The 23,520-nt window shown below is 50.1% G+C and overlaps 1 protein-coding gene and 1 pseudogene across 6 annotated transcripts; one reads left to right on the top strand and one right to left on the bottom strand.

The window, feature by feature from the left end:
• Positions 1-2,353: 2,353 nt before the first annotated feature.
• SYNDIG1L (synapse differentiation inducing 1 like) lies at positions 2,354-23,076 on the bottom strand. 6 transcript variants are annotated; one of them, XM_074327213.1, is made up of 5 exons: positions 22,628-23,071; positions 11,168-11,283; positions 7,650-8,126; positions 6,365-6,505; positions 4,420-6,206 (listed from the first exon to the last, which is right to left on the bottom strand). In XM_074327213.1, exons 3-5 carry the CDS (start codon positions 8,064-8,066, stop codon positions 6,048-6,050), a joined length of 717 nt encoding a protein of 238 aa, XP_074183314.1. In that variant the 5' UTR covers positions 8,067-8,126; positions 11,168-11,283; positions 22,628-23,071; the 3' UTR covers positions 4,420-6,047. The 6 variants fall into 6 exon arrangements, with proteins under 6 accessions (XP_019589248.1, XP_074183314.1, XP_074183313.1 ...); XM_074327212.1 differs by having other exon boundaries at positions 7,650-8,123; XM_019733689.2 differs by lacking the exons at positions 4,420-6,206; positions 11,168-11,283 and adding an exon at positions 2,354-2,868 and having other exon boundaries at positions 22,628-23,076.
• Positions 6,515-7,442, top strand: LOC109448210 (large ribosomal subunit protein eL33; annotated as a pseudogene).
• Positions 23,077-23,520: the final 444 nt, after the last annotated feature.

Genomic DNA, 23,520 nt, shown 5'->3' with positions numbered 1-23,520 from the left:
TGTTGCAAGGATTCACTGATTAATAGTTGTAAAGTGCTAAGAACAAGGCTTGGTACAGGTGGGCCATTTAGTAGGAGGCTTTTTTGCCCCCACTAAAATAAAGTCGTCTTTGAAAAGAGACTAAACAGATTTATGATAGTGTATTTGTTTACAATAATAACTATTATTATTTGCCCCAGTCTTTAACAAAATATATGGTAAAAAACACATGACATAAAATTTACCATTTTATCCATTTTTAAGTGTACGTGTCCGTAGTGTAAAATATATCCACAACGTTGTGCAACTCATCTCCAGGACTTCTACATCTTGCAAAACCCAAACTCTGTCCCATTGTAAACACTGACACCCCATTTCCCCTTTGCTGCACCCTCTGGCAACCACCATTCTACTTTCTGTTTCTATGAACTTGACCACCTCACAGAAATGGAATCACGCAGTCTTTACCTCTTTGTGCCTGGCTTATTTCACTTAGCATAATGTCCTCAAGTTTCATCTATGTTGTAGCGGGTGTCAGGACAACCAGGAGGCTTTTTCAGGAGCCTAAGTGAGAACTGATGGGGACTTAGACTAGGTCTTGGCAACAGAGAAGGGGAGAAGTGCATGGGATCAGGGAGATTTGGGGGAGGTAGAGTCAGGATTTGGTGAAGGATTGGCAGGTGGCACCGTTGGGTGAGGCAGTGCTCCTGCCTCTGGCTTTGGCCTTCAAAGGGGGCCATAGACAAGCTAGTGGCACTCAGACTTGTGGACTCCTTTGGAGGAGGGGGGAGGAAGTGATCCAGGGGCTGAGTTGTGAGCAGAGGAAACAGAAAGAACCTCTTCTCTGTCCTTGCCCCAGAACCTTGTGGAGCCCAGAAAGGACATAAAGAGCAGGCAGCCTCTCCGGCTTTTTTGTCTCCTTGTTTATATTTTGCTACAGAGTGCAGACCTCATTCCACCACAAAGATGGGTCTTTATGGAGTCCCAGATGAAAGGCGGGAGGAAGCATCTAAGAGTTCTGTGTTCTGTCCCTATTCAGATACCACCAGGCTGGGCACTGCAGGGGTCCACCCTGCTGTCTCTGTTTTGTTTCATCCTCCTTGGAATCATAAAGGCCCTCCCACCTAGACACCCTCTCCCTGCTCTTGTCTCCCCCAAGAAGTGGGTGATTCTCGCCTCTGAGAGATATTCTTCCTGCAGTGGGAAGAATCCTGACCTCGACCCTCTCCAGCTGTGTGGCAAGTCACTTCCTCCCCAGTGATACGCTCAGTGAGTAATTGCTGAATGTCTAGTGAAAGCCTCATCCTCGGAGGAGCAAAGGGTTATAGTTGTGGCTGCGATATCAATTTGAATGGGTGTGGTGATGGCTCATGAAATGGTTTTCGGGTGGAGGGTGGCATGGGCGGGGCAGAACCTTGTCAGGGCTAGAGAAGGTGAGATTTTCTTGAACTGAATCTTGGAAAGTTTTTATCATTTTGGAGGAAAAGGTTAGGGAGTGGAGGCAGATAAGGGAATTCCAGGGGGTGTGGGGAGCATATGAAACAGGCCCATGCCTTCAGCTTCCTACCAGAGATCTGCTGAGCCGTCAGCAGCGTCCTCATGCACCAGGCCTTGGGCTTTAATCTCTTGCTGTGGAAGGCATGGTGGTGGGGGCGGGGTGATGAACTTCTGGCAGGAAAGCCATTTAGGGTGGTGGTCAACTGAAAGTAATTAGAACCTTTTTCACGTGGAACTTACTAGATGCCCAATGCTATTGTAGGAGCCATACGAGTATTAACTGATGTAATTGCCACAGCAACCCTGTCACATGCGAGATGGGAAAACACAGGGGAGAGGATTTGAACCAGGCAGTCTGGCTCCAGGCTCTGTGCTTTCAGTCACTGTGCTTGGCTGTGTCTCCCAGCTCGCTTTGAGCAGAAGTGTTAAGATAGGGCTGGAGAGGATTAAGGAGGGAAAATGGCCAGGATGTGGCCTCAGATGGGCTGGGGGGCTGGGGTGAGGATGGAGCCATGGCAGGTGCCCAGAGACTGTGCAACCAGGAGGAAGGAAGGCCTTGCTGGCCTCGGTCTGTCTGTCTGTAAAATGGGTTCGGAAACACCTGCCTCGATGGTAGAGAGGGCTGGTATGAATGTGCTTTGTGCACTGAAGTTGTTTTGTCAGCATAGCCTGCCCCTGCCGCCTCACCCCCAGCCCTGCCTACTGTTACACGCATGCCTGTGGTCCCCTTTGTCTCCTTCCTGACTGCCTCGGGGTCACCCTGCCATCTGGGGATTTCTTTCTCTGTTATTTCCTCATGGAGCCAGAAGTGGCTTTGAAGCTGCCCCGCTCTTTAGAGGGAGAGAGGTAAAAACAGTTCAAGGGATATAGATTGGAAGAATTTGGAAATGCAGCTGGGCCACACGTGCACTTTTTATTTTTGTTTAGAACATCTGAGGCTCTCTGTGGGCCGCCCACCCCCCAGAGTAGAGCCTCCCCATGACAGAGAGGATGTGACAGCACTGGTGGTGGTGGTAGGGGCTGCTGTGAGCTCGGGGCAGGCAAGGCTGTCACCCTCCCGCCTTGTAACAAAAATAGAAGGGCTGAGGCATCAGCCCCTGAGAGGGGCTGGTGGTGAAGGCTTTGAAGCAGGAAACAGCCTGGGAGGGAAGGCTGAGGGAAGCCAGTTTGTTAATATTCACCCGGCAGCAGCAGTTGTCACTGGGTTTTCTGTTTCCACGCAGGCAGAGACATCACCAGCCTAGCTCAGCAACTCCAGTGCCTGGGAGGCAAGGCCTGGGCTAGGCTCATAAATCGCTGGGTGTCATTGGGTAACACACCTCCTTCTCTGGGCCTCAGCTGTCTCATCTGTAGCGTGAAGGGCTGTGACTAGATCATCTTCCTGTTTCCTTCCTGTTGCAACATGCGGGATTCACTTCGTTGACCACTTGGCCACTGACCCCTGCCTCATCTCACCCCCTTCCTATCATCTGTGCGGCTCAGGCCTGGCGAGCCCCAGGAAATGTACTGAGACTGTCTATCCCCAAGAGAGGAACTTTCCCGTCTCATTCTGCCCAACCAGTGGAGGAGAAGGTTGGGGTGGAGGTGCAGAGTGGGCGTAGTGAAGCAGGGGCAATTTAAGGGCAGCTGGTGGGGGGGAGATCCCAGATTCTTGGTGCAGGGCCCCTGCTCTGCCAGTTGCCCCAACATCCCTGTGCAGCAGTTTCCATTTCTATTTTAAACAGTTTAGGTTGGTTGCTTCCCTGCTTTCCTGCTGGGTGTTTATAGTGAGGAAAATAATTGGTAATATTTGCACAGATGTGCTGGCACTGCAGCTTATCAAGGGCACCTTTACCCAGGGGACCCTCCCTGTCCCCAGCCTCTCTCTGCCAGTCCAAGGAGCCAGGCTGAAGGGGGGTAAATGCAAGCCCCCATGCCTCCCAGGAGACTTCTGCAGCGAGGTGCAGGCAGAGCGGGGAACAGAAGGCCTTAATGCCCCCAGGCATGCCCAGAGGCAGGCCTCAGCAGGACAGGGGAGGGGGCCCTGCCTGTGTGGCACGGGCTGAACAGGATGGGAGATTCCTAGGGGGCTGCAGGAGAAAAACCCCCAGGACTTCCGTTTCTGATTCCATTTTCTTCTGCAGCTGAGGGTAGCGGGTGCGGGGGGGTGAAAAGGAGGAGGGAGCAGGACCAGGGTTGAATACAGGAAATCACTGGCTTCTCCCCCTTCTCGAGGACTGCAGTGGTATTCTGAGGGCTGGGGAAGCGGTGGGAATTGTCTGGGCTGGGAGGCAGCCTGCGCAGCCCAGCAGGGCCTGGACTGGAGTGTGTGCTGCCCACGGCCCCTCCCAGAGCCGGGCCAGGCTGGTGATGGGGCGACTGCAGAGTGGACAGGGCCAGGGGAGGCTCCTCAGCCATGTCTCCTTCACTTTGAATGTGGACACACATGCACGTGTGTGCATACGCTGTTCATGCATGTACAGGCTGTGCCCGTGTGTGTATGCATGTGTGTCAGTGTAGGCGTATGCACACATGTGCACACATATGCTGATATATGTGTACATGCCTGTGTGCTTCTTGGTTTGAGCTCCCCAGAAGCCGACCCAGAAACAAAGGTTTAATTGCAGGTAGTTTACTGAGAGATGATTCCCAGGGAGCACAGTAGGGGAGTGAGGAAGAAGACGGGAGAGGAAGGCAGCCTCAATGCTCTCAAGCAAATTGCTGCTGTGGGCAACTGAAGTTCAATGTGGCTAGGGAACCCCAGGAGCCAGTGTAGACCACGACTAGGTCTCCCATCCACAAGGCAGGGAATTTGAGTCCCAGATGCGGGCCTGTCCTGTCAGGAAGGCCTCTGGGGGCCAGGAGCAACAGACAGACGTGGGGATGGAGGTCGGTCTTGGAGAAGAATGGGACACAGGCAAAGGTGAAGGCAGGCGAGGACAGTAAGGCCCAGAGGGCACCAGGTGTTACAGAAATGTTTATTACAAGGATAAATATATACAATATGGGACATTAAAACTGCTGAGCCTGGGCTGGGACTTCAGGGGATGCAGCGCGCAGAGGGCTGGACGATGCCTGGGGTGAGGAGGATGGTGGAACAAGGGGGTCAGTGGTAGGTCCACAGCCCAAGTCTCTGGATGGGGCCCGGGAATGACCAGGTCCCCAAATCATGCACAATGAGGTCCTGGAGCTCGAGCCCCAACAAGTCTGCCTCCCAATGTGCTGCCATCCTTCCTGCCTAGATGTCTCTAAAATTCTCGATTTTCCCTCGTTGTTGGGGTGTTGAGAACAGCTCTGAGTGGGGCATCAGTGAAGAATCCCCAAGGCTGACCAGGGGCCCACTGTTGACCCCCCAGCATTCAGAGGTAGGAAACCATCACTGGTCTTTGAGTAACAGGCCCACCCTTCTCTGAGTTGGTGAAGCCCTCAAAAATGGCTGCAGTTTGGCTCCAGCCCGGATGTTCTAGGCATAATCCAAATGTAAATTCCCGTTGGGAGGCTCCGGGCACACCCTTGCCCATGAATAATACTGAGGGCTATGGGAAAACAAATCTCTTTGATACATTCTCCTCATCCTTCCAAACCTTGCCAAAGGGACACTCCTCCAGGAAGCCTTCCTGAGCCCTGCTGGCGGCTCAGCAGCCATGCCAGCCCTGTGCCCTCCCCTCATCTACACTCACTACACTCAGGGAGGGTCTCCACAGGGCTGGATCTAAGGGCTGTGCTCAGTGGCTGCTGGGCTGCTAGCACTCTCTCTCGCTCTATTTTTCTGGGATGGTGCCAGCTCAGGGCCTCCCAGGAGGAGGCCAGAAAGGGATGATGGGAGCAGGGACCAGGGACAGAGTGGGGAGCCCTGTGTAATCGGCAATATTTCAGGACCCCTGTCATCGCATCTGCCTTTTGTTTCTGCAGAGAAGCTCCAAGAACCTTCCCCGGGTGCAGCGTTTACATGCCTGAGACTCTTCTTCTCTACATAGACTCCACAGTGACTTATAAGCCCACCAGAAAGCTAAGCACCTTCCAGAGCCAGAAAGAGCAAGGGGCCCACGTGTCTCTGTGTATTTTCCTCCTGGCTGGCAGGGCCTGGGCACCGTGCGGCCAGAGGGTAGAGCTGGGGACGCTTAGGCTGTCCCCAGCGTGGAGACTCCTATGGGCTGAAAGGACTGGGTGAGGTCCCCTGGCCCCCAGGCATCCCTTTTCCTCCCTACGACCGCCTGTTCTTTCTCTGTGGAAAGGTTGGCAGACTTGTGTCGTGGGCTGCCTGCAGGGCAGAGACCCTCTAGCCAGTGGGCTGAATGGGCTGAGCTCCAAGCTGGCATCAAGCCAGAAGTGAGCCCTGCCTGGCTGGTATGGTGGGCAGCACTACCATCTCCTGCTTCCCAACACAGCCGGGATGGGAGAGTGGTGCCTCTGGCCCTGCTCTGAGGCTGGGGACAGCAGGCAAGAGGAAGTGAAGGTTGAGCCCTCCCCTCAACAAGCCACCCTCAAGGGTAGTCTTCAGGGGCCAGGGCTCTCCAGAGAGTCTGCAGCCCTAAGCCCTGCTGCCTTCTCAGGTAGATCAGGGGAGTCAGGATGCCAGGCTCTACTGGCCACTAGCCATGGCCATTCTGGGACATGTAAGCTGCCAGAGCCACCACCACAGCCACATAGAGACCGGCCCCCACGGCGATGGAGAGTGTGGCCAGGAAGAGTGCCCGGCGGGAGGTGGTGCTGGCCAGGCGGAAGTCCCCCTTGGAGATGGCCTTGCTGGTCTAGGGAGAGAGATGTGCTCATGAAAGGGACCAACCCCACGCCCAGGAAAACAGCCCCAGCCCACCGGGCCCCTGCCCCCATCCTGCATATGCTTCTGCAAAGCCCTCCAGTGGAGGAGGTGGCCAGAGCGGAAGGCTTGGGCCCCATGTGCTCTTACCCCCTGGGAGAAGTAGAAGGCAGCGATGCCCAGTGGCCAGAAGCAGCAGAGCATGGAGAAGATAGTGAGCCCCAAGTGGTCCCTGGGGGGCAGCGTGAAGAAGTTGTCTTCACTCTCACTCTCTGTCGAGGTCGCATCACTCTGCAAAACACGAGTGGGGCTTGTGACCAGGCCCCGGATCACCCAGTGGCAATGATGTGGGGCAATAGGCAGTCTATTCCTCTGTCCATGGGAGTGTGAGTTGGGCTCGGCATGCTACCAAAAGCCTTCCATCTTTAGGGACGTATCACAGAGAAAGAATACAAGTACATATGTACAGGCATATTCATCATCAGATAGTAATTGTGAAAGATTAGGAACAATCTCAATGCCCGATGACCAGGAGATTGAGTAAATAAGATGGAAGAACATACCATGGAATACCATGTAACCCTGAAAAATCACTTTGGAATAAAGATTAAATTATGTGGAGCAATATTGAAATGTGTTGCTGAAAGGGAAAAATCAAATTATGAAACTAGGTACAGCAAGATGTCTCTCGGGGAGTAGGGTGGGAAAAACCATGAATAAAAAAAGACTAGAAGATCATCTACTAACATAATAATGTTATCTTCCAGTGGTTTTCTGCATTAAGTGTAAATTACTGACATAATTAAGAAAACAAAAACAATAAAGGCTATTTAAAAATTAAATAGTCGCTTGTTCTGCCATCTTGGAGCCTGTGGAGGCCTGTTGGGAACAGGACTTCTAAAGCGACAAATATGTCTGGCAGGCTGTGGTCCACGGCCATTTTTGCTGGTTATAAACAGGGTCTCCAGAACCAGAGGGAGCCATAGTTCTCCTTAAAATTGAAAGTGTTTATGCTCGAGATGAAACTGAATTCTATGTAGGCAAGAGCTGTGCTTACGTGTACAAGGTGAGGAACAACGCAGTGACTCCTGAGGGCAAACCGTACAAAACCAGAGGAATCTGGGGAAAGGGAATTTGTGCTCATGGAAACAGTGGCATGGTTCATGCCAAATTCCAAAGCAACCTTCCCGGTAAGGCCACTGGACTCAGAATCTTGAAAAGTAAGTAAAGTGGATTTGTTCTCTTTAAAAATAAAAATAAAAAATTAAATAGTCAACCCAAGCTAGTGTTTCTCAAAGTGCGGATGTGTCAAAACACTTGTGTCAGAAGTACCTTTCTTGGCAACATACAGATTCCTAGGCCCCAAACCAGACCTAATTAATCTCAACACCTGCAGGTGGGCCCGGGAATATGTATTTTAAACACATGTACTCACCTCTTCTTCCTCCTGGTCGTCCTCCTGGTCCTGCAGCTCCTCTTGAACTCCATAGGACACGGTTTGGATGGTGACATCTTCTTCCACTTGGCCAGAGTCTGTGGACTGCTCCGTGGGTCCAGCCCGGGGCTCCCTGCTCTCTGTGAAGCTGGTCTCACAGCTGCCTGCCCTGGGCTCCTTGACTTTGTCCCTCCCTAATAGGCAGCTGGGCCTGTACCAGGCCTCCACGGCTAGCTGCAGGGACTCTGGATCCAGGAGCTGGTGGGCTTGAGCAGGGCCAGTGCCTCCCAGGAGGTAGGAGTAGAGCTTCTCCTGGCACGACCAGCTGGGTGAGGCCTCGGGGTAAGGGTAGGGGCCATGGAGGTGGGCAGGGCTCCGAGGCAGCAGTGGGTTCTGTAGTTCACTTAGACTCTCCATGGTTCTGGAGAGCTCCCGGGTGGGGAGACTGGGCCAGCTGAGCAGTCGTCAGAGAGCCTGCTGGGAGTACAAGACAGACAGACACTGAAGCCAGGGAGCCGGATGCAGGCCTGGAAGTGGTTAGAAGTGCAGGCTCTGTAGTCTGGTTTGCTTCAGACCCTGCCTTTACCACTGGCCAGCTGTGGGACCTCGAGCTGCTTAACTGCTCAGAAACTTCTCCATTTCTTTGTTTGTGAATTGGGGATAGCAGAAATACATACTTCATAGAATTGGTTCATTCGTTTAGCCAGTTAACACATATGCGTATTTATTGAGCATAAGCTCTATGCCAGGCACTATACAGATGCTGGGGATGTGATGGCGAGAAAGGCAGGAAGAGGGAGAGCAAGAAGGATGCACACTTTGTCTCCACGGAGCTTACAGTCTGGTGGAGAAGATGGCTGCCCTGAAGGAGAAGTCCAGCAGGGGTGTAAGAACGCATGATGGAGAAGACTCATACAGAGGCGCAGGGAAAGCTTTGGAGCTGGGATCTGAAGGAAGAGGACAAGCTCACAAGGTGAGGGGGGGGGGGGGAACATATTTCATGCAGAAGCCAGATAAAGGATGGCAGTTCTGAGAGCCTGGGAGAAGGCTGGTGTGGCTCAGGGTACAGGGGGTGAGATGGGGTGTGGGGCCAGACCACGCAGCCCCCTTTAGGTCTCAGGGGGCTTCAGGGTCTCAGCAGGGGTGACAGGATGAGATTTGGGTGCTGAAGTCTGTCCATGGCCGTGTGTGGGGCATGGCTTAGACAGGGCTGGCACAATCAGGAGGCTTTGCCATGGTTTCAGCTCAGCTGAGGACAACCAGGGCTCAAGGTGGGGAGATGGAGAAAACGGGATGGGCCTTGGGAGATATTGACAGGACTTAGTGGCCGGTGAGATACTAAGCTGAGGGGAGGTTTGTTCTAGGGTTGGGTGGCAACACACAGCTCAGATCTCTGCATGTGCCACGTGCTAACAGCTGTCAGCTCTTCCTGGGAAAGGACGCTTCTCCCCAGGTGTGGTCTTAGGTGGCTGCACGTTAGGCTAACCTCCCCTCTAAAGCAAATTGTGACTTTGGGAAGTTCCTGTGGGATCTAAGGCAGGGCCCCCTGAGCACTGAGGGTGGACTGGCAATCCCACTTGGAAGTGTAGACACACTCAAGAGCTGCTTCTTCCTCTTCAGCCTGAGCACCGACTGTATACCTGGGAAGGGTGCACTGAAACACCCAGGGCTGGCTGAAGGAGGGGAAAGCAGCCTTTGAGTGTGTCTACAAGAGACCACACACACTGTGAGGTGTGTCAGGTAGAAGTAGAGCATGGAGAGAAAGGAGAGGCAGGCCAGGTGGCCCCCGGGACCTGGCCTTCCCCCTCCCAGGAACATCATGAAGCTGGAGGGTGACAGGGTCATGTCTCGCCCTGGATTTAAAATGCACAGATGGGAGAGTCAGTCTTGGCCTTGATACTTTGGGCAAATTTTCATGCCCTTCTGGATTTCCTCATTTGCCAAGTACAGATGATAGTCCCTGCCTACAAGGTTGTTTTGAGGATCTAAAGAGATGGCTGAGATGCAAGTGCGACGTGGGTTACAAGTGGGAGGGGATGCTGTGCTTACTTCTGGCCTTAAGTCTTCTCCTGCTCAGGCTATTACTGGCCTAATGGTAAAGGGAAACTGGGAGAGATTTCTGCCCCCAGGGCTGGGTCTATCTAGGCCCCCACTCCAGTCTCTCTCCCCATCAAGAACTCACAGCCAAAGCCTGCCAAAGGCCCATTTCTATTTCTGCTCTAAGACAAATGGCAGGATTCTAGAAAGCTGGTTCCTGGGAAATCTGAAGACAGAGCATGGCTGCAGGATGGAGCTAGGGGAGGGAAAGGGACTAGCGTTAAGGGTATGTCCATGGGGGCTGGGCTCTCTGGCTGGCCTGCTGTGGGGAGGAGGGTGGGCTGTTTTCTGCCTGGGGGCAAAGGAGCAGAAAGAGGCTGCGCATGCCTCAGGCTCTGAGCCCCTGAGACGTGTGGTCTCTGGAGCCCGGGCTCCAAGAATGTCTAACAAAGAATCCTGGAGGGGTGCAAAGAAAGGCATGTGGCCCAAGTGTCCAACTCTTCCTCCAAGGAGGACACAGACGGTGCTGGAAACACTGGGCTACCATGTGCCTAGGGATCCTGTTGGCATATTAGCCAGCGGCAAGTTCCACTTGGGCTGTCACCAGCTGTGGCAGAAGCTTCTCTGTATGCAGAGACGACATGCAGGCTAGGGAGCAGGTGGAGCTTAGGTCACTGCTCTCCAATGCTCACAAATGCAGCGTCCTCACTACTTCTCTCTTCTCCTTCCTCTCCAGAGGTCAAAAAAATACAGGGAGTCCTTCGGATGACAGTGATGTGGAAAGGCTCCTTCCAGCAGGTGGGGAGCTGGGAGTGACCACAACAGAGGCTTTGCTGGGCCAGACTTATACATGGGCTCCTCTGGGCAGGTTTGTAGCCACCTTGCACGAGCAGATGTGGCCCACAGATGTGGAGCTGAGTACGTGTGACTATAAGCCTCATGGGTTTGGGAGTCAGGTACACTGGGGTTCCATTCCTGATTCATCCCCCATTAGCTTTTTGACCTGGCACCTCAGTTACCCCATCTGTAACCAGAGGGGTTGCATTAGATGGTCACTGATGTCGATGGTGGCACTAACATCCCATGACCCCATAGTCTAAGGAGCCCTCTATTCCTTGCCCCCTTTTAAGAGTCAGGAATAGAGGACCATGCTCAGAGCTCAGTGAGGTGCAGAGTCGCCTCTTTCCCTACCGTGGCCCCTCCGAGCAGGTTGAGGAAGGCAAAGGAAAGACAAGATATCTACTTGCCAGAGGAACAATGGAGCCATGCAGTCATCTCCCGGCTTCCTGACTCCCCCTGGGCTGCCCCAGTCCCCCATCTCAGCCACGCTTAGGATTCTAGAACATGGTTCCCAAATGTTCCCCAGCGTCTCCTCCAGCTCGTTTTACTTTACGCGCTCTCTACTTATAGCCTTGAAGGCCTTGCAGTGGGGGTGGGGTGAAGCGGACCAGCCTCAGAGCAGATTAATGCATCAAACTCACCCCTGCCCTCTGTTCTGCTTCACCAGGAGGCCTTGGAAAGTCACCTGTCCAATCCCCCCAAAGTTTTGAAAGGAAGAATACTTGTGGTCAGGAATCAGGCCCCGGAGCCCTGGAAACTGTGGAGACATTTGCAGGGCACTTGTCTAGGGCACGCAGAGGCAGCTGGGACCCAGATCATCCCTCTGCTCTTGGCAACCACCCTCTCTTGGTCAAAATACACCCAGCTAAGCTTCTGGAACCCAAGTCACATAGCCTTTCCTGGATTACCCCCCCCCAACACACACACACACACACACACACACGCACATACACTCTATGTCTTTGGGTAGGGCTTCTCAGCACTTAACGTACAAAGATGTATGAGCTTGGGTTTTCCACAATAGGGACAAACTGACAACCACCTGAATGTCCAACAATCAGGGACAAGTTAAATAAATTATGGTACAACAATACAAGATGGTACAAGGCCTTTGAACAGGTTTACAAAGAGGAATGACATAAAAAATGCTCACTGCAGATTTGGTGAGAAGGCAGGAAAGAAAACGGTATGTGCATATAATCTCAACTCTGGCAAAATGTCAACAGCGATTATCTCCAGGAGTGGGAACACAGGTGCTTTTTTCATTTGCTTGTTTATACCATGTTTTTTCAGTTTTCCACATTTATTTTTTATAATAAGCATATACTACTTTTAAACCAGAACAAATTAAGTGCATAGATTTCTTCTGAGCCAAATTATCTAAAAATCAGTTTAAAACTTCCCCAGGCTAGAGGGCTTCTTTCTGGGTTTAGGGGCTGAGCACAGCATCAGAGCTTGCCCTGAAACACCCTGACAGGGGCAGGTGCACACACACACACACATTCACTTATACACATACCTCCACTTCCATAAAGCAACCAAGCTAGGAATGGCAGTACCTGCTCATAGTAGCAGCCAAAGATCTCAGTTCTCTAACAGGTCATGTTCTCCCTATAACCTGCTAGGGTCACACAGGAGTTCATTGAGCTGATTCTGGGAACCCAGTACTAAGTTCTGGCCAGAAAAAGGGGGTGGCAGGTCCCCAGGTACAGCCTTCTTTGCCCTCGGCCTGGCCTGACGTTTTGGCCTATTGCGTAGGGCTGCCTCTCTCTGTTCCCTGGACTTAGGCACCAATTTCAAAGCAGAGCAATTTGCATCTCCACCTCTGCTGCCTGGTCTACCCTGGACTGTGTGTGCCAGCTCTGCATTCAGTACTGTGTGCTTGCTGGAGAGCATACCTGTGTGAGAAAGAGCATGGGCATGTGTGCACTCTGCTCCCTAGGACAGACATGAGATGTCTGGGATTCTGAAGCTAAAAAGATTGCTCCAAAGTGTGCAGTTGGGGCTAGAGGTCTGGGCCCCATAAAAGGAAAGCAAGAGAAGGTGGATCTGTGAGACTACAGCCCTTGGCTTGTTTTCTTTTGAGCTGAGAACAGAGCTGGGCCCTAAGGTTTTCCAGTCCCTGATTTGAGGATGGAGAGCACACTGCCACCTCCCAGACCAGAAATTCACTGGAGTCCAATTACAGCCTCCCACTGGAGTTCAATTGTACTGCAGTCCAATCATACAGTGTAACATCAGTTTGCTTATCTATAAAGTGCATGGAAAGAGTTGAAGGGGTTGATTTTTAACAGCTCAGCTCAATATGACCCTGGTATTCTATTGGGAGAATACTAATAATAACTTAACACTTAGGAGCTTTTCGCTATATGCCAGACACTGAACTGTTCTTAGTGCCCATTTTGACTCTATTATTCTAGTGGGACAATAACAATAGGATGGGGGCTTCCTCTTTTAGCTGTGCAGACGAACTTGTGTCACACCAAACCTGCCAATAATATCTAGAAAAGCTAGGGAAAAAATATGAAGGCATCAAAGAATCTCCAAGAGAGCAAAACCTTGAGGGGTCAAAGTGCCAAGATCCCACAGGAAAGAGAAACACAGAGAGGTGAGCCTGACCCTTGGCGCCACTTTCCCTTTCTTCCAGCAGCATCAGAGGCTGGGGAGAAAAACTGGAGCTTAGGGCCTGTTAAGGAGGAGGGGCCCCAGGAAACACCCCCAGTTTTCAACTGGAAACTTTTTTGGGCTACCCCTAGGAGTAGGAGCAGACAGAAACCAGGCTTTGACTCAGCTCCTTCCCTAATAGGATTAGATGATCTGCACACAGCCTGACTGCCTTGCCAGAAGCAAAAGTTGTCTCGGGGCAGTGGATCTCAAACTTGAGTGTGCATCCACACCACCTGAAGGTCTCGTTAAAGCCAGACTGCTGGCTTCCACCCGCACAGTTTACAATTCCGGGATGGGACTGTCCAGGGCTAACAAGTTCCCAGTGATGTGGATGCCGCAGGTCTGGGATGCTGCTTTAAGAATCACCGCTCTGATAATCACTGAAAGAACAGGAAAGAAAGTACAAGCAGGCAGCTAAGAGATGGGGAATGTGAAATGACAAACACACCTGACTAATCCAAAATGAGACAAGAAAAGATAGAAAAAGGAATATAGAACAGGTGAGACAAACAGAAAACAAATAGTAAGATGTTAGTATCAGTAATTACACTGGATGTGAACACGATAAAATTGCCTATGAAAAGACAAAGCTAGTCACATAGCATATTATTCCGTTTACACGAAATTCGAGAGAGGCTTAACTCAGTGACAGAAAGCGGATCAGCGGTTGCTAAGAGCCAGGAGTCGGGGGAGGAGATTGACTGCAAAGGCACCTGAGGACCTTTTGGATGATGGGACTGTTCTATATCTTGAGTGTGGTAGTGGTTACCTGACTATGTATTTCACAGAACTCACTGAATTCTATACTTAAAATGAATGACTTGTATGTCAAAACTGATTGTTTTGCCTTTTATTTTTTAAAATTCATTTTTCAGAGTCGACATACAATATTGCATTAGTTTCAGGTGTACGACATATGATTAGACGTTTATATAACTTACCCTGGTAGCTCTGGTACCCATCTGACATCATACATAGTTATTACAGTATTATTGACCTGTATTCCCTATACTTTACATCCCCATGGCTATTTTAAAACCGATTTTTTATAAAGACAAAGACTGGATTTTTAAAATAACAAAATCCAACTATATGCTGCTTCTATGAGTAAGTAATGCACCTTAAATATAAAAATACAAAGAAGTTCAAAGTAAAAGAATGAAATAATAATAATACTTCACACTTAATAAGTTCTTACTGTGTCCCAGGCACAAAAGTGCTGTGTATTATCTCATTTAACTCTTACAGAAGCCCTATGAAGTCTGTGCCATCATTATCTTCATTTTACAGATAAAGACACTGGGCATAAGAAAGTTAAAAGTGCCCACATGCACATTGCTGGTAAGTGCTGGGCTGGACATGACCCTTGGAAATATGACTCCAGAGTCACTGCACTCTAGCACCACTATGTGTCAGCTACCGTTTAGGGAGTGTTTGCTTTGCATGTTTGAACCAGGTCAAGTGCTTCAAATGCAGTATCTCATTTAATCCATCCTCTTTCACACGGGGGGTGGGGGAGGACTGCAGCTCAGAGAGGCCACACAGGATTTCTGAGATCACACAGCTGGAGAGTGGCAGAGCCCATTTGACCCAGGTCTGTCTGACCAGAGCACACGCTGGCCCAAACAGCATCCAGTCCTCCAGGTTAGCCGCTGGGGTGAGACCTGGACTTTGTGTTTGGCACACAGTACCTGGTAGGCTCTGAAGTACCTGGGAAGAGCCATCATGAATACTGTTAAAAAAGAGGCCAAAGGGACAGTGTAATGTGTGACCAGGAGTTGGGTTATATCCTTGGGATGGGGCCAGCCCTTATCAGAACCCTGTAAATTATAACACCTACTATTACTACATGAAGCTGGATATTATCATTTAGCATATTTCAGATGAAGACACTGATACTCAGAATGCTTAAGTAACTTGCCCAAGATTAAATAGTGACAGAGACTGGATTTGCACCTAGATTTAATTGAGTCCAAAGCCTGGGCTCTCATTATTATGCCTTTCAGAGCCTACCTTTATGTAGAGGGTCCTGATAAATAGTGGGGATGTGAGAGTGGTGAGGATTTGGTCTTGAACGAGTTAAAACCAGAGGCCTCAGTAAAGGGAATGGGAAAAAGGAGCTTCAAGAAAAGATTAAGAGATTTGGAGTGATTTAGCAGCCCAGGGGTGGCTGCCTAGATAACCTTAAGGTCTGGATTCATACAAATACAGAGCCACTGTGAGAAGCTGAACTCCTTACTGCTATCTCTTAGTGTGACAAGAGATATTGCCTCTAAACTGAAAGATAAAAGCAAGACCTTCCTAGTAAAGCAGAAGATTAAACACAAATGATTAAAATCCAGGGAAAAGGTAAAATCTTTTACAATAGGCGCTAGACTAACCTCTAGTCAGATAATATGTAAACTGTTGTGCCAACTGTGAAGTGTGACTAAGGTGGCTGTTTGTAGATGGCTTGGGACTGGATTTGATGTTTTCTGGCCTGTAAGCAAGAAGAGAGCCAACCGTCAGCTTGGGCTCGTAGCTATAACTTGCTGCATCTGGCGGTAAAGAGAGAAAGTCAAGGGCAGAGATGGGTGGGTGGCTGGAAGGCTGGCGGAGGCAGAGTCAAGGAAAAACGGGGAACTTAGCTTCCTTTGTTTCAATTTGCCTCCTCAGGAAGCTAACACAATTGACTATCCTTTCTTTCTCCTCCGTCTTCAACAGCTCCTAACTCCTGATCCTTCCTGACGGCACTTAAACATATTATAGTCTTCCTTCCTTAGAAAGTAAATCAATTGCGATGATTGTAAAACTTGGCTGTAAATACTTTGACATTCCTCCCATTGAGAGGTGGGGGTCTGTACCCCTCCTCTCTAACCTGAGCGGGTCTGTGACAGCTTCAACCACAGAGCACAGCAAACGTGACGCTATGTGACTTCAGAGCCCAGGTGATACAAGGCCATGCATCCTTTCCCTTGTTTGCTGGAACACTCACTCTTGGTACCCTGAGCTGTCCTGTACGTAGTTGGACTACTCTGAGGCCACCATGCTGGCGAGGCCATGTGTGTAGAGCTCCTGTTGATGGAGCTGGCTGAGCCCAGCTATCCTTAAGATGCCAGACGTGTGAATGAAGCTATCACGGACTCTAACCCAGCCCATCTGTCAGCTGAATACCAATGGGTGACCTCTGTCTGTGCCACACAGAGTAGAATAATCACACAGCTCAACCCTGCATGAATTTCTGACCCCAAAGTCCTGAAGTATAATAAAGTGTCTTTTGTTTTAGCCACTAAGTTCCGGGCAGTTAGGCAGCAACAGATAATTGGAACATCTTTCCTCAGTGCCCTTTCTCTCCTTCAGCTCCCGTCCTCTCTCTCCCTCCTTCACTTCATAGCCGTGTTTCTTGGAGTATCGTGTCCACTCATATCAGAATACTTCAGCTCCCAGATCAAAAGTCATTTTCTGAGGGAGGGCGTCCCTACCTCCTCAGTCTAGATTTAGTTCTGTGGTTATCTGCTGTCTGGGCTCCAGCTCTTCCTCTCAAAGAGTTTATCACAGTCTCTTCTTATATATGTGTGATTTATTGATTAGTGCCTTTCTCCCTCACCAGACTGTGAGCCTCAAGAGGGTGGGGACTGTGTGTCTTCCTCATCCCTGCAGCCCTTGCCTAGCACGTAGTAGGCACTCAATAACAGTTGGTCTCATGAATGAATGAATGAATGAATGAATGAATGAGTGAGCTCAGTGTGCTGAGGCTCCCCCAAAAGAAAGTACTTTCCAGGGTTTGGGATGGATGGGGCACATCTGGCCAGGGCACAGTTAGCTCCTCACAACAAATATTTCTTGAGCAGTTACTGCACACCAGTTCTTGGAATGTAAAAGTAAACAAGAAATGGTACCTGCTTTGAGGTCGGGTGGGGAATACAGACGAGCAAATACAAAATTTCAATACAATGGAGTAAGTGTGTTAGCAGCTACACTATGGCCACTGATAAGGGACTCTTATCTTGGGATGGGAGTGGAGGCGATGGTGGGAACTAGAAAAGGCTTTCAGAGCAGGGGACATCTGAACTGACTCTTAAAGAAAGAAAACAAGTCATCTAGGTGAGACAATGATGGAAGGGCATTTCCAGCAGAGGAAATAGCACAGAAGCATGGGTGGTGGTATGGAGGGAAGGCCAGGGTGGTTTGGTATGGGTAGAGTGAGGCTGGAGGTGGCAGGAAGGTCTTCTCCTACATACAGAGAAGCTTTTTGCTGTGGGCAGTAGGAAGTCAATGACAGTTGTAGCAAGAAAATGATATGGTCATACCTGTGTATTAGAGCACTCCGGTTGGCTGCAGTGGATAGAAAGGATTTGAGGTGAATGAGAATAGAGGCTAGAAGTCCTGTTAAGAGACTATTGTAAAAATGGAAGCAGGAAAGGATGAGGACCTGAACCAGATCTATGGCAAAATGGATGGAGAGGAAGAGTCCTACCTGAGGAGTAGCTAGGGGACTAAATAAATGGGACTTGGTGGTTAACTAGAAGTGAAGGAGAGGAAAGAGCCAAGAATGGCTCCCAGGTTTCTGGATTTGTCGGTTAAATAGAAGGTGAGGCCACCAGATTGGGACAGAAAATCTAGCAGAGGCGGGGCTGCTGGTTCAAAAGGCAGTTTGAGCACAAATGACCACCTCTTCTCCTTCTTAAGGCTCCATTAAAATGACAGGGCATATATTTTTAAATGAATGAAATTATAACAAAATTGGAAAAGAGAAAAGAGTGATATCAGGGGACCAAAAACATTGAGGAATTTCTGGGAGATAAAGAGCAGATTAAATTCTTTGGTGAAGAAATCGGTGTTGAGAAATCTGCAGCTCTAAACAGCAGAGGTAAGAACAAACCCATATCAAGGGAGAAGACTGTTAGGGAAACAAACATACCCGATTTCCGAGGAAATCCACACAAGCTGCCATGTCAGTCAATACCTCCCTTTATTCATGTCTGAATGTACAACGAAGAAAAATGAGTACATGAAAATAAAAGAGAAGGGTTAAATAAATAGAACAATTGACGCAATAAGATCAAAATCACCCAAGTTATAGAAAAGATTTTTTAAATTATTTTGAACATATATTCTTACAGAGATTGAGGACATATTAGAGGACATTGCATCCATAAAACAAGAACAGGCTGCTATGAAAAAGGAGCAATCAAAGAACATGAACGCATTTTGGAAATTGAAAATAATTGTCTAAATTTTCAAAAATTTAATGGAGAGCCTGGATAATAGAATGGACACGGTTAAAGACTAACATTTTAATGTAAAAGAAAAAAGTTAATAAACTTCCCCAAGATATAGGACAAAAAGACAGAAAGATGGAGCATATAAAATAAAGTTAAGAGATATGAATGAAAGTCCCAGAGGCCCAACATTCATCTAATAGGAGTTTCAGAAAGACATAATAGAAAGACTAGAGGAAAATAACAATGAAAGGAGCAAAAGCAGTAAGTGTTTCCTGAGCTGAAAAAAAAAAGAATATTTAGACTGAAAAGGCCCACCAAGTAAAGAGCTGAAAAAATGAAACACATGTACACACAGAGAACAGGAGGATGGGAAAGAGAAGTGGATGAATTTGGTCTTCAAGTGTCTTTGGGATACCTAGGGTAGAAACTCCACCTGGCAATTAAATGTGTAGAGTTGAAACCCTGGGTAATGGTCAGAGCTGGAGAGAGAGCTGAGAATGATTAAAGGGCCTATGGAAAAGGAAGAGAAGAGAAGAGCAAAGAAGAGGAGAGAAGAGGGCTGAGGAGGGAACCCAGGAAAGAGAGAAAATAGCTGGAACATTTCTCAGCTTCCATGGAAGGCTTCCAAGGTACTGTCTTCCAAAGAACAAAGGACCCTGTTTTCTATCCCCTGCCACCCTGGGCTCCCATGGGCTGGACTGGCCTCTCTGTCAGAGCGTAATCCACTTGCCTGGGGGATGGGATTGGGGCCGAGAGTGAAAATTGCTAGGAGGATTGGGATCATGGCACCACTATTCAAATTAGTCCATTTTCAGGCAGAAATCAAATCTTCATTCTCCGAAACAACCTGTCTCTCCTCGGAAGCAGCTCATTCCCAACCATTTAGAAGCAAACAGAACACCTGATGGTGGAAGATAGCACTCCTAATGGGGAGGTAGAGAATCGGGCCCTCACTCCTTGCTTGGTTGCTTGGGGAGGGGGTGGGGTTGGTGACAGCTGCAGGGAGGAGGAAGAAAGAATAAGAGAGGAGGCAAGAGAAGAGAGGACCTGGATACAAAGCACAGAGATGAGATCTTTTTTGTCCCCTGGCTTATAGCAGAAGGCAGGATGCCCACCACGCCTCTGAGAAAGAAAGGGGATTGAAAAATGCCAAAGGTTTAAGGAACTAGACTGTTTCTTCTTCCCAAAGTGAAGACTGTTCTTTCTGCTTCTTTCTCCCTGGAGTGGTGTACTTTGGGGCTGGAAGTCCCTCTAGGATGCACAGATGAATTGGCCTTTGAACTTGAAGGTAATTAATAATGTGCAGCTATCTCCTGATATTCTCTTAATTTCTGCTTCTGTCATTTTGTGTGTGCCATCCAAGGGGAAGGGACCTGCATATATATATATTGCAATGTTTCAATCTGTCTTAAACACACACACGCACACACACACACACCTTTCCCCCCCACACACACACATCATTTCTTAATGACATTTATCTCTTCCTGGTCTTCAAATCCTCCTTCCCCCAGGCCCCGATAATCAAGATCACCCCATCATGGGTCTGGGTTGGCTCCCTTTTTCTATTTGAGGCCTTGCAGAAGGAGTCAGAATAGGTGCCTCAGCAAGGAGGGGGCAAGAGGGGAACATAAGAAATAGCCAGTGGGTAGTTTTCTTTGGTTGGGAGGGAAGCCAGGTGTGTCTGCCTGGGGAGGGAGAGCATCTGGGTGATCAGAGACGCCCTGAACCTTGACAGCCCTGGGGATGGAGTGTCCACTCAGATAGCTGCAGAAAGAGGGGTGGTACATGGTTCTAGCCCCAGCAGCAGGCCAGCTCCCACAGACTAGTCTTGCAGAAAATACAGCCCCTCTCTATTCTTGCTATTGCCGCTGCTGCTGTCACTTTGTTATGAGGGTTAGTGACTGTCCATTAACTCTGAAGAGCTGATTCTTGCCAGTGCTGCACCAACAGCTGGGAGCCAGAAAGTGCTGACATGGGGGGAGGGGCGGTGGTGGGTAAGTAAGGGAGGTCACTGGTAAGGCTTACTCAGCTCTACCCAAGTACAATTAGCTAAGGTTTGTCTGAACATCAGGCGGCTCTGCCACAGTTGAGGAAAATTATTGTCAGAGAAGCTCATTTTCTTTTTACATATAAAAAAAGCTCTCCCCAGGGATGGATCTTTCCTGACTGTCCTCTCCTCCAGTCATCTTAGGAGGAGAATCACAGTCAGGCAAGGTGCCTGGGAGGAGATGGCCAAAGACTGGGTCCCTGACCCAGGGCTACTCACAAGGAAGGGGGGAGTGCTTTCCTGGCCTCTTGGCTTGGAGGCAGGGGCCCTCCCAGCTCAGCAGCTCTGTAGACAGGCATGGCTTTCCCAGGAAAATAAGGAAGAGTAGGGAATCTTAGGAAAACACTGGAACTATACATGTCTTTTCCTGGTTCTTCTTGCTCCATTCCACTGCATTCATAAAATCCAATTCGTCACTGAAAGTACATTAACTTACTTTTCAAACCAGGTTTACGAAGCTGGTATCCTGTGTTCAAGGAGAACTGAGGGATTTGCGGGCTCAGAACAGCCCTCAGATCGCCCCACAAAACAGCCAAGCAGAGTAATCTTAAAACACATCTAGTACGACCCTCTTTCACAGATGAGAAAACTAAAGCTCATAGAGGGGTAGGGACTGCCTGAGACAGTCGTTGGCCGATCTGGGACCAGGCCACAGGGCTCCTGACTTCCAGTCAAATGTTTTTATTCTGAGATATTTCAACACTCCATTCTCTTATTTTACACCCAATTACTGAGTCCTTACTATCTTCCAGGTGCTATGGGGGAAGGGAGGTGTGGAGGGAGGCAAAGAGATAAAAACAACACAATCCTTGCCTTCAAGGAGCTGTTTCCCTAGATCTGTGATTCTTGGGAAAAAAATAAAATCTGTGAACCAGAGTCTCACCCTATATTGTCTTTCATAGGTGATGATGGAAGAGGAGAAAGGGGAGGGAACCCTTTTGGCTCCTCTAGATTTATAAGTTGGGCTTCACTGATGATTCTAGGACCCCAGGGAGGCGAAGGACAAAGGGAGCCATGGCCGGGCTGGGAGAAAAGGTGGTAGGAGTGACTGGGACCACTGGCCTGCTGGCCTGGCTGGCAGGTGGGAACAGTGACAGCCGTGACAGCAGCTCACACTCTATGATGATGTGTAGTTGACAAGCCTTCAATCAGGTACAGTGTTTCATTGAGCCCCGAAGGCAGTTCTCTGAGGTAAGCAGCTATGTTATCCTTACCTTAGGGATGAAGACACTGAGGTTCGGAGAACTCAGGTAACTGGCTTAAAGCCAAAAAATGCCAGGGCCTAGCCAGAAACTCCTAGTCTCGTGCTCTTTCTACCACTGAGGGTGGGGAAGTTGTGTTGGGATGTGAGGATGGTCACAAAGCAGTGGTCAGCCACAGTGATATGCCAGTCTTCGTCTACGCAGTTTTATTTTGATTGCTACATTCTGGCACTCAGAGAACTCTGCTCTGAAGAACTGGAAGCACTTTGCAGGGCTGAATGAGCTCATTCAGCTCACTCTTGCCAGAAAGAGGAGGACTCCAAATAGAGGCTCTGTCTAGAGTCACCAGCGTTCAGGTACATAATAGAAAACAGGACTCAGGTTCCCCCACTCTTTGCCCTCATGCACCAAGCAGAGTGATGGGAAAGCAGCCTCCTTCCATGAGCGTCAAGAGGGCCACAGGAAAAAAAAACTGAGGAATCTTCTGCTACCTCCTTCCTTCTCTGGAGAAAGGAGTTAATAAATAGTAAGTTCTAAGGGGTCTGGCCCATCTTTTGGCCCAATGGCCATTTCCAGGTGGGGGGGACCATAGCTACTCCAGTCATCCTGATGAGAAGGCTTGGGGGAGGAGAGGGAAGCTTTGTGAGCTGGTTCAGATTTCCCTAGTATCACAGAGCCCTGGGGGGGGACTGGGGTACCAGGAGTCCACGAGACTCTCATCAGCGTGGCTTGTGGGCAGTGTCTCAGAGCAGACTGAAGTCTAGGTCAAAGCCTGGTGGTGTGGGGTCAGGATGCCCCGGTGCCTGTATGCGCCCCAGTCCCTCCGGCCCCTCCCAGCATCCACAGCCTGTAGGGTGAGGGCTAGGGATGGACTTGGGGCGATCTCTGGTGGAGCCCGCATCCCACTGCCCTCCCCAGGTCAATCCAGACTCTGCGCCTAGCTCTGCGCTCCCGCTGCGTCCCCAGACGGCCCCTTACCTGTCCCACCGAGGACGGTCCCGCCTCCTCCGCGGGGCTTGGGGGCCCGGCATGGGCTGGCGAGCGACGGCGCCTCCGCCTCGTGGCCGCGGTGGAACTCCCAGGAGGGCGCCTCAGCTCTCGGCCCCGGGTCCCTGCCACCCCTGCCACTGCTTCAGCACCGCGGACAGCTCCCGTCCTCAGCCAGTAGCCGCCCGCTCCGCCCGGCGTGGTCCTGGGAGCCCCGCATCCTGGCCCGGCCCCGCCGCCGCCGCCGCGCAGCCCTCAGCCCGGCCGGAGGCGGCACCGCGCCGACTTGGGAGAGCAGCGAGGAGGGTCTCCCTCTTCCCCGCCTCCTGACGCCGCCGCCGCCGCCGCCGCCGCCTCCCTCTCGCCTCCGTGCTCCGTGCGTCTTTCCACGCTCCGAAATCAGCCCACCAGGCGCTCCGGACCCAGCTCCGGGGCGGGGCGGGCCGGGCGGGGCGGGGCGGGAAGCCTGGGGAGCCCAGAGGAGGCGGAGCAGCGAGGGGCGCGAGGCTGGAACCGGCTTCTCCGGCTCCGGGTGCTGAGTCCCCTCTCCCAGCCCTTCTCCCCACACTGCTGCCGCTCTCCCCCAGCAGCGATGCGCGGTCCTCGGGCTTCTTGAAGCATTTTTGGAGCTCCTGAGGCTCCCAAGCCCTGAGTTTTAATATTATACTGTGTGCACTGAAGAGAAAAACAAGCAAACAAAAAACATTTATTGAGCGCCTACTATTTATCAGACACCACGCCAGGTTTTTGTTTTTAACCAATATAATCTCATTTAATTTTTAAAACAACTCTATGAGGATATATATATATATATATATATATATATATATTCCCCCCCCCCCCCATTTTTCTCAAGAAGACCCTGGGTTCACAGAGACTGAATC

This window comes from Rhinolophus sinicus, linkage group LG03 (genome assembly GCF_036562045.2).
Source record: "Rhinolophus sinicus isolate RSC01 linkage group LG03, ASM3656204v1, whole genome shotgun sequence".
Classification (NCBI taxonomy): Eukaryota; Metazoa; Chordata; class Mammalia; order Chiroptera; family Rhinolophidae; genus Rhinolophus; species Rhinolophus sinicus.
Note: the sequence above shows the minus strand (reverse complement) of the source record. Positions and strands in the feature narration are given on the sequence as shown.

What these genes read in the sequence shown, in the direction of transcription:
- SYNDIG1L (XM_074327213.1), bottom strand. Translation starts at nt 8,066, where the DNA reads ATGGAGAGTCTAAGTGAACTACAGAACCCACTGCTGCCTCGGAGCCCT. An exon ending in ACGACCAGGAGGAAGAAGAG is followed by an intron (nt 6,506 to 7,649) that starts GTGAGTACATGT and finishes CGTGTTTTGCAG; the next exon opens with AGTGATGCGACCTCGACAGA. An exon ending in CCTTCTACTTCTCCCAGGGG is followed by an intron (nt 6,207 to 6,364) that starts GTAAGAGCACAT and finishes CTCTCTCCCTAG; the next exon opens with ACCAGCAAGGCCATCTCCAA.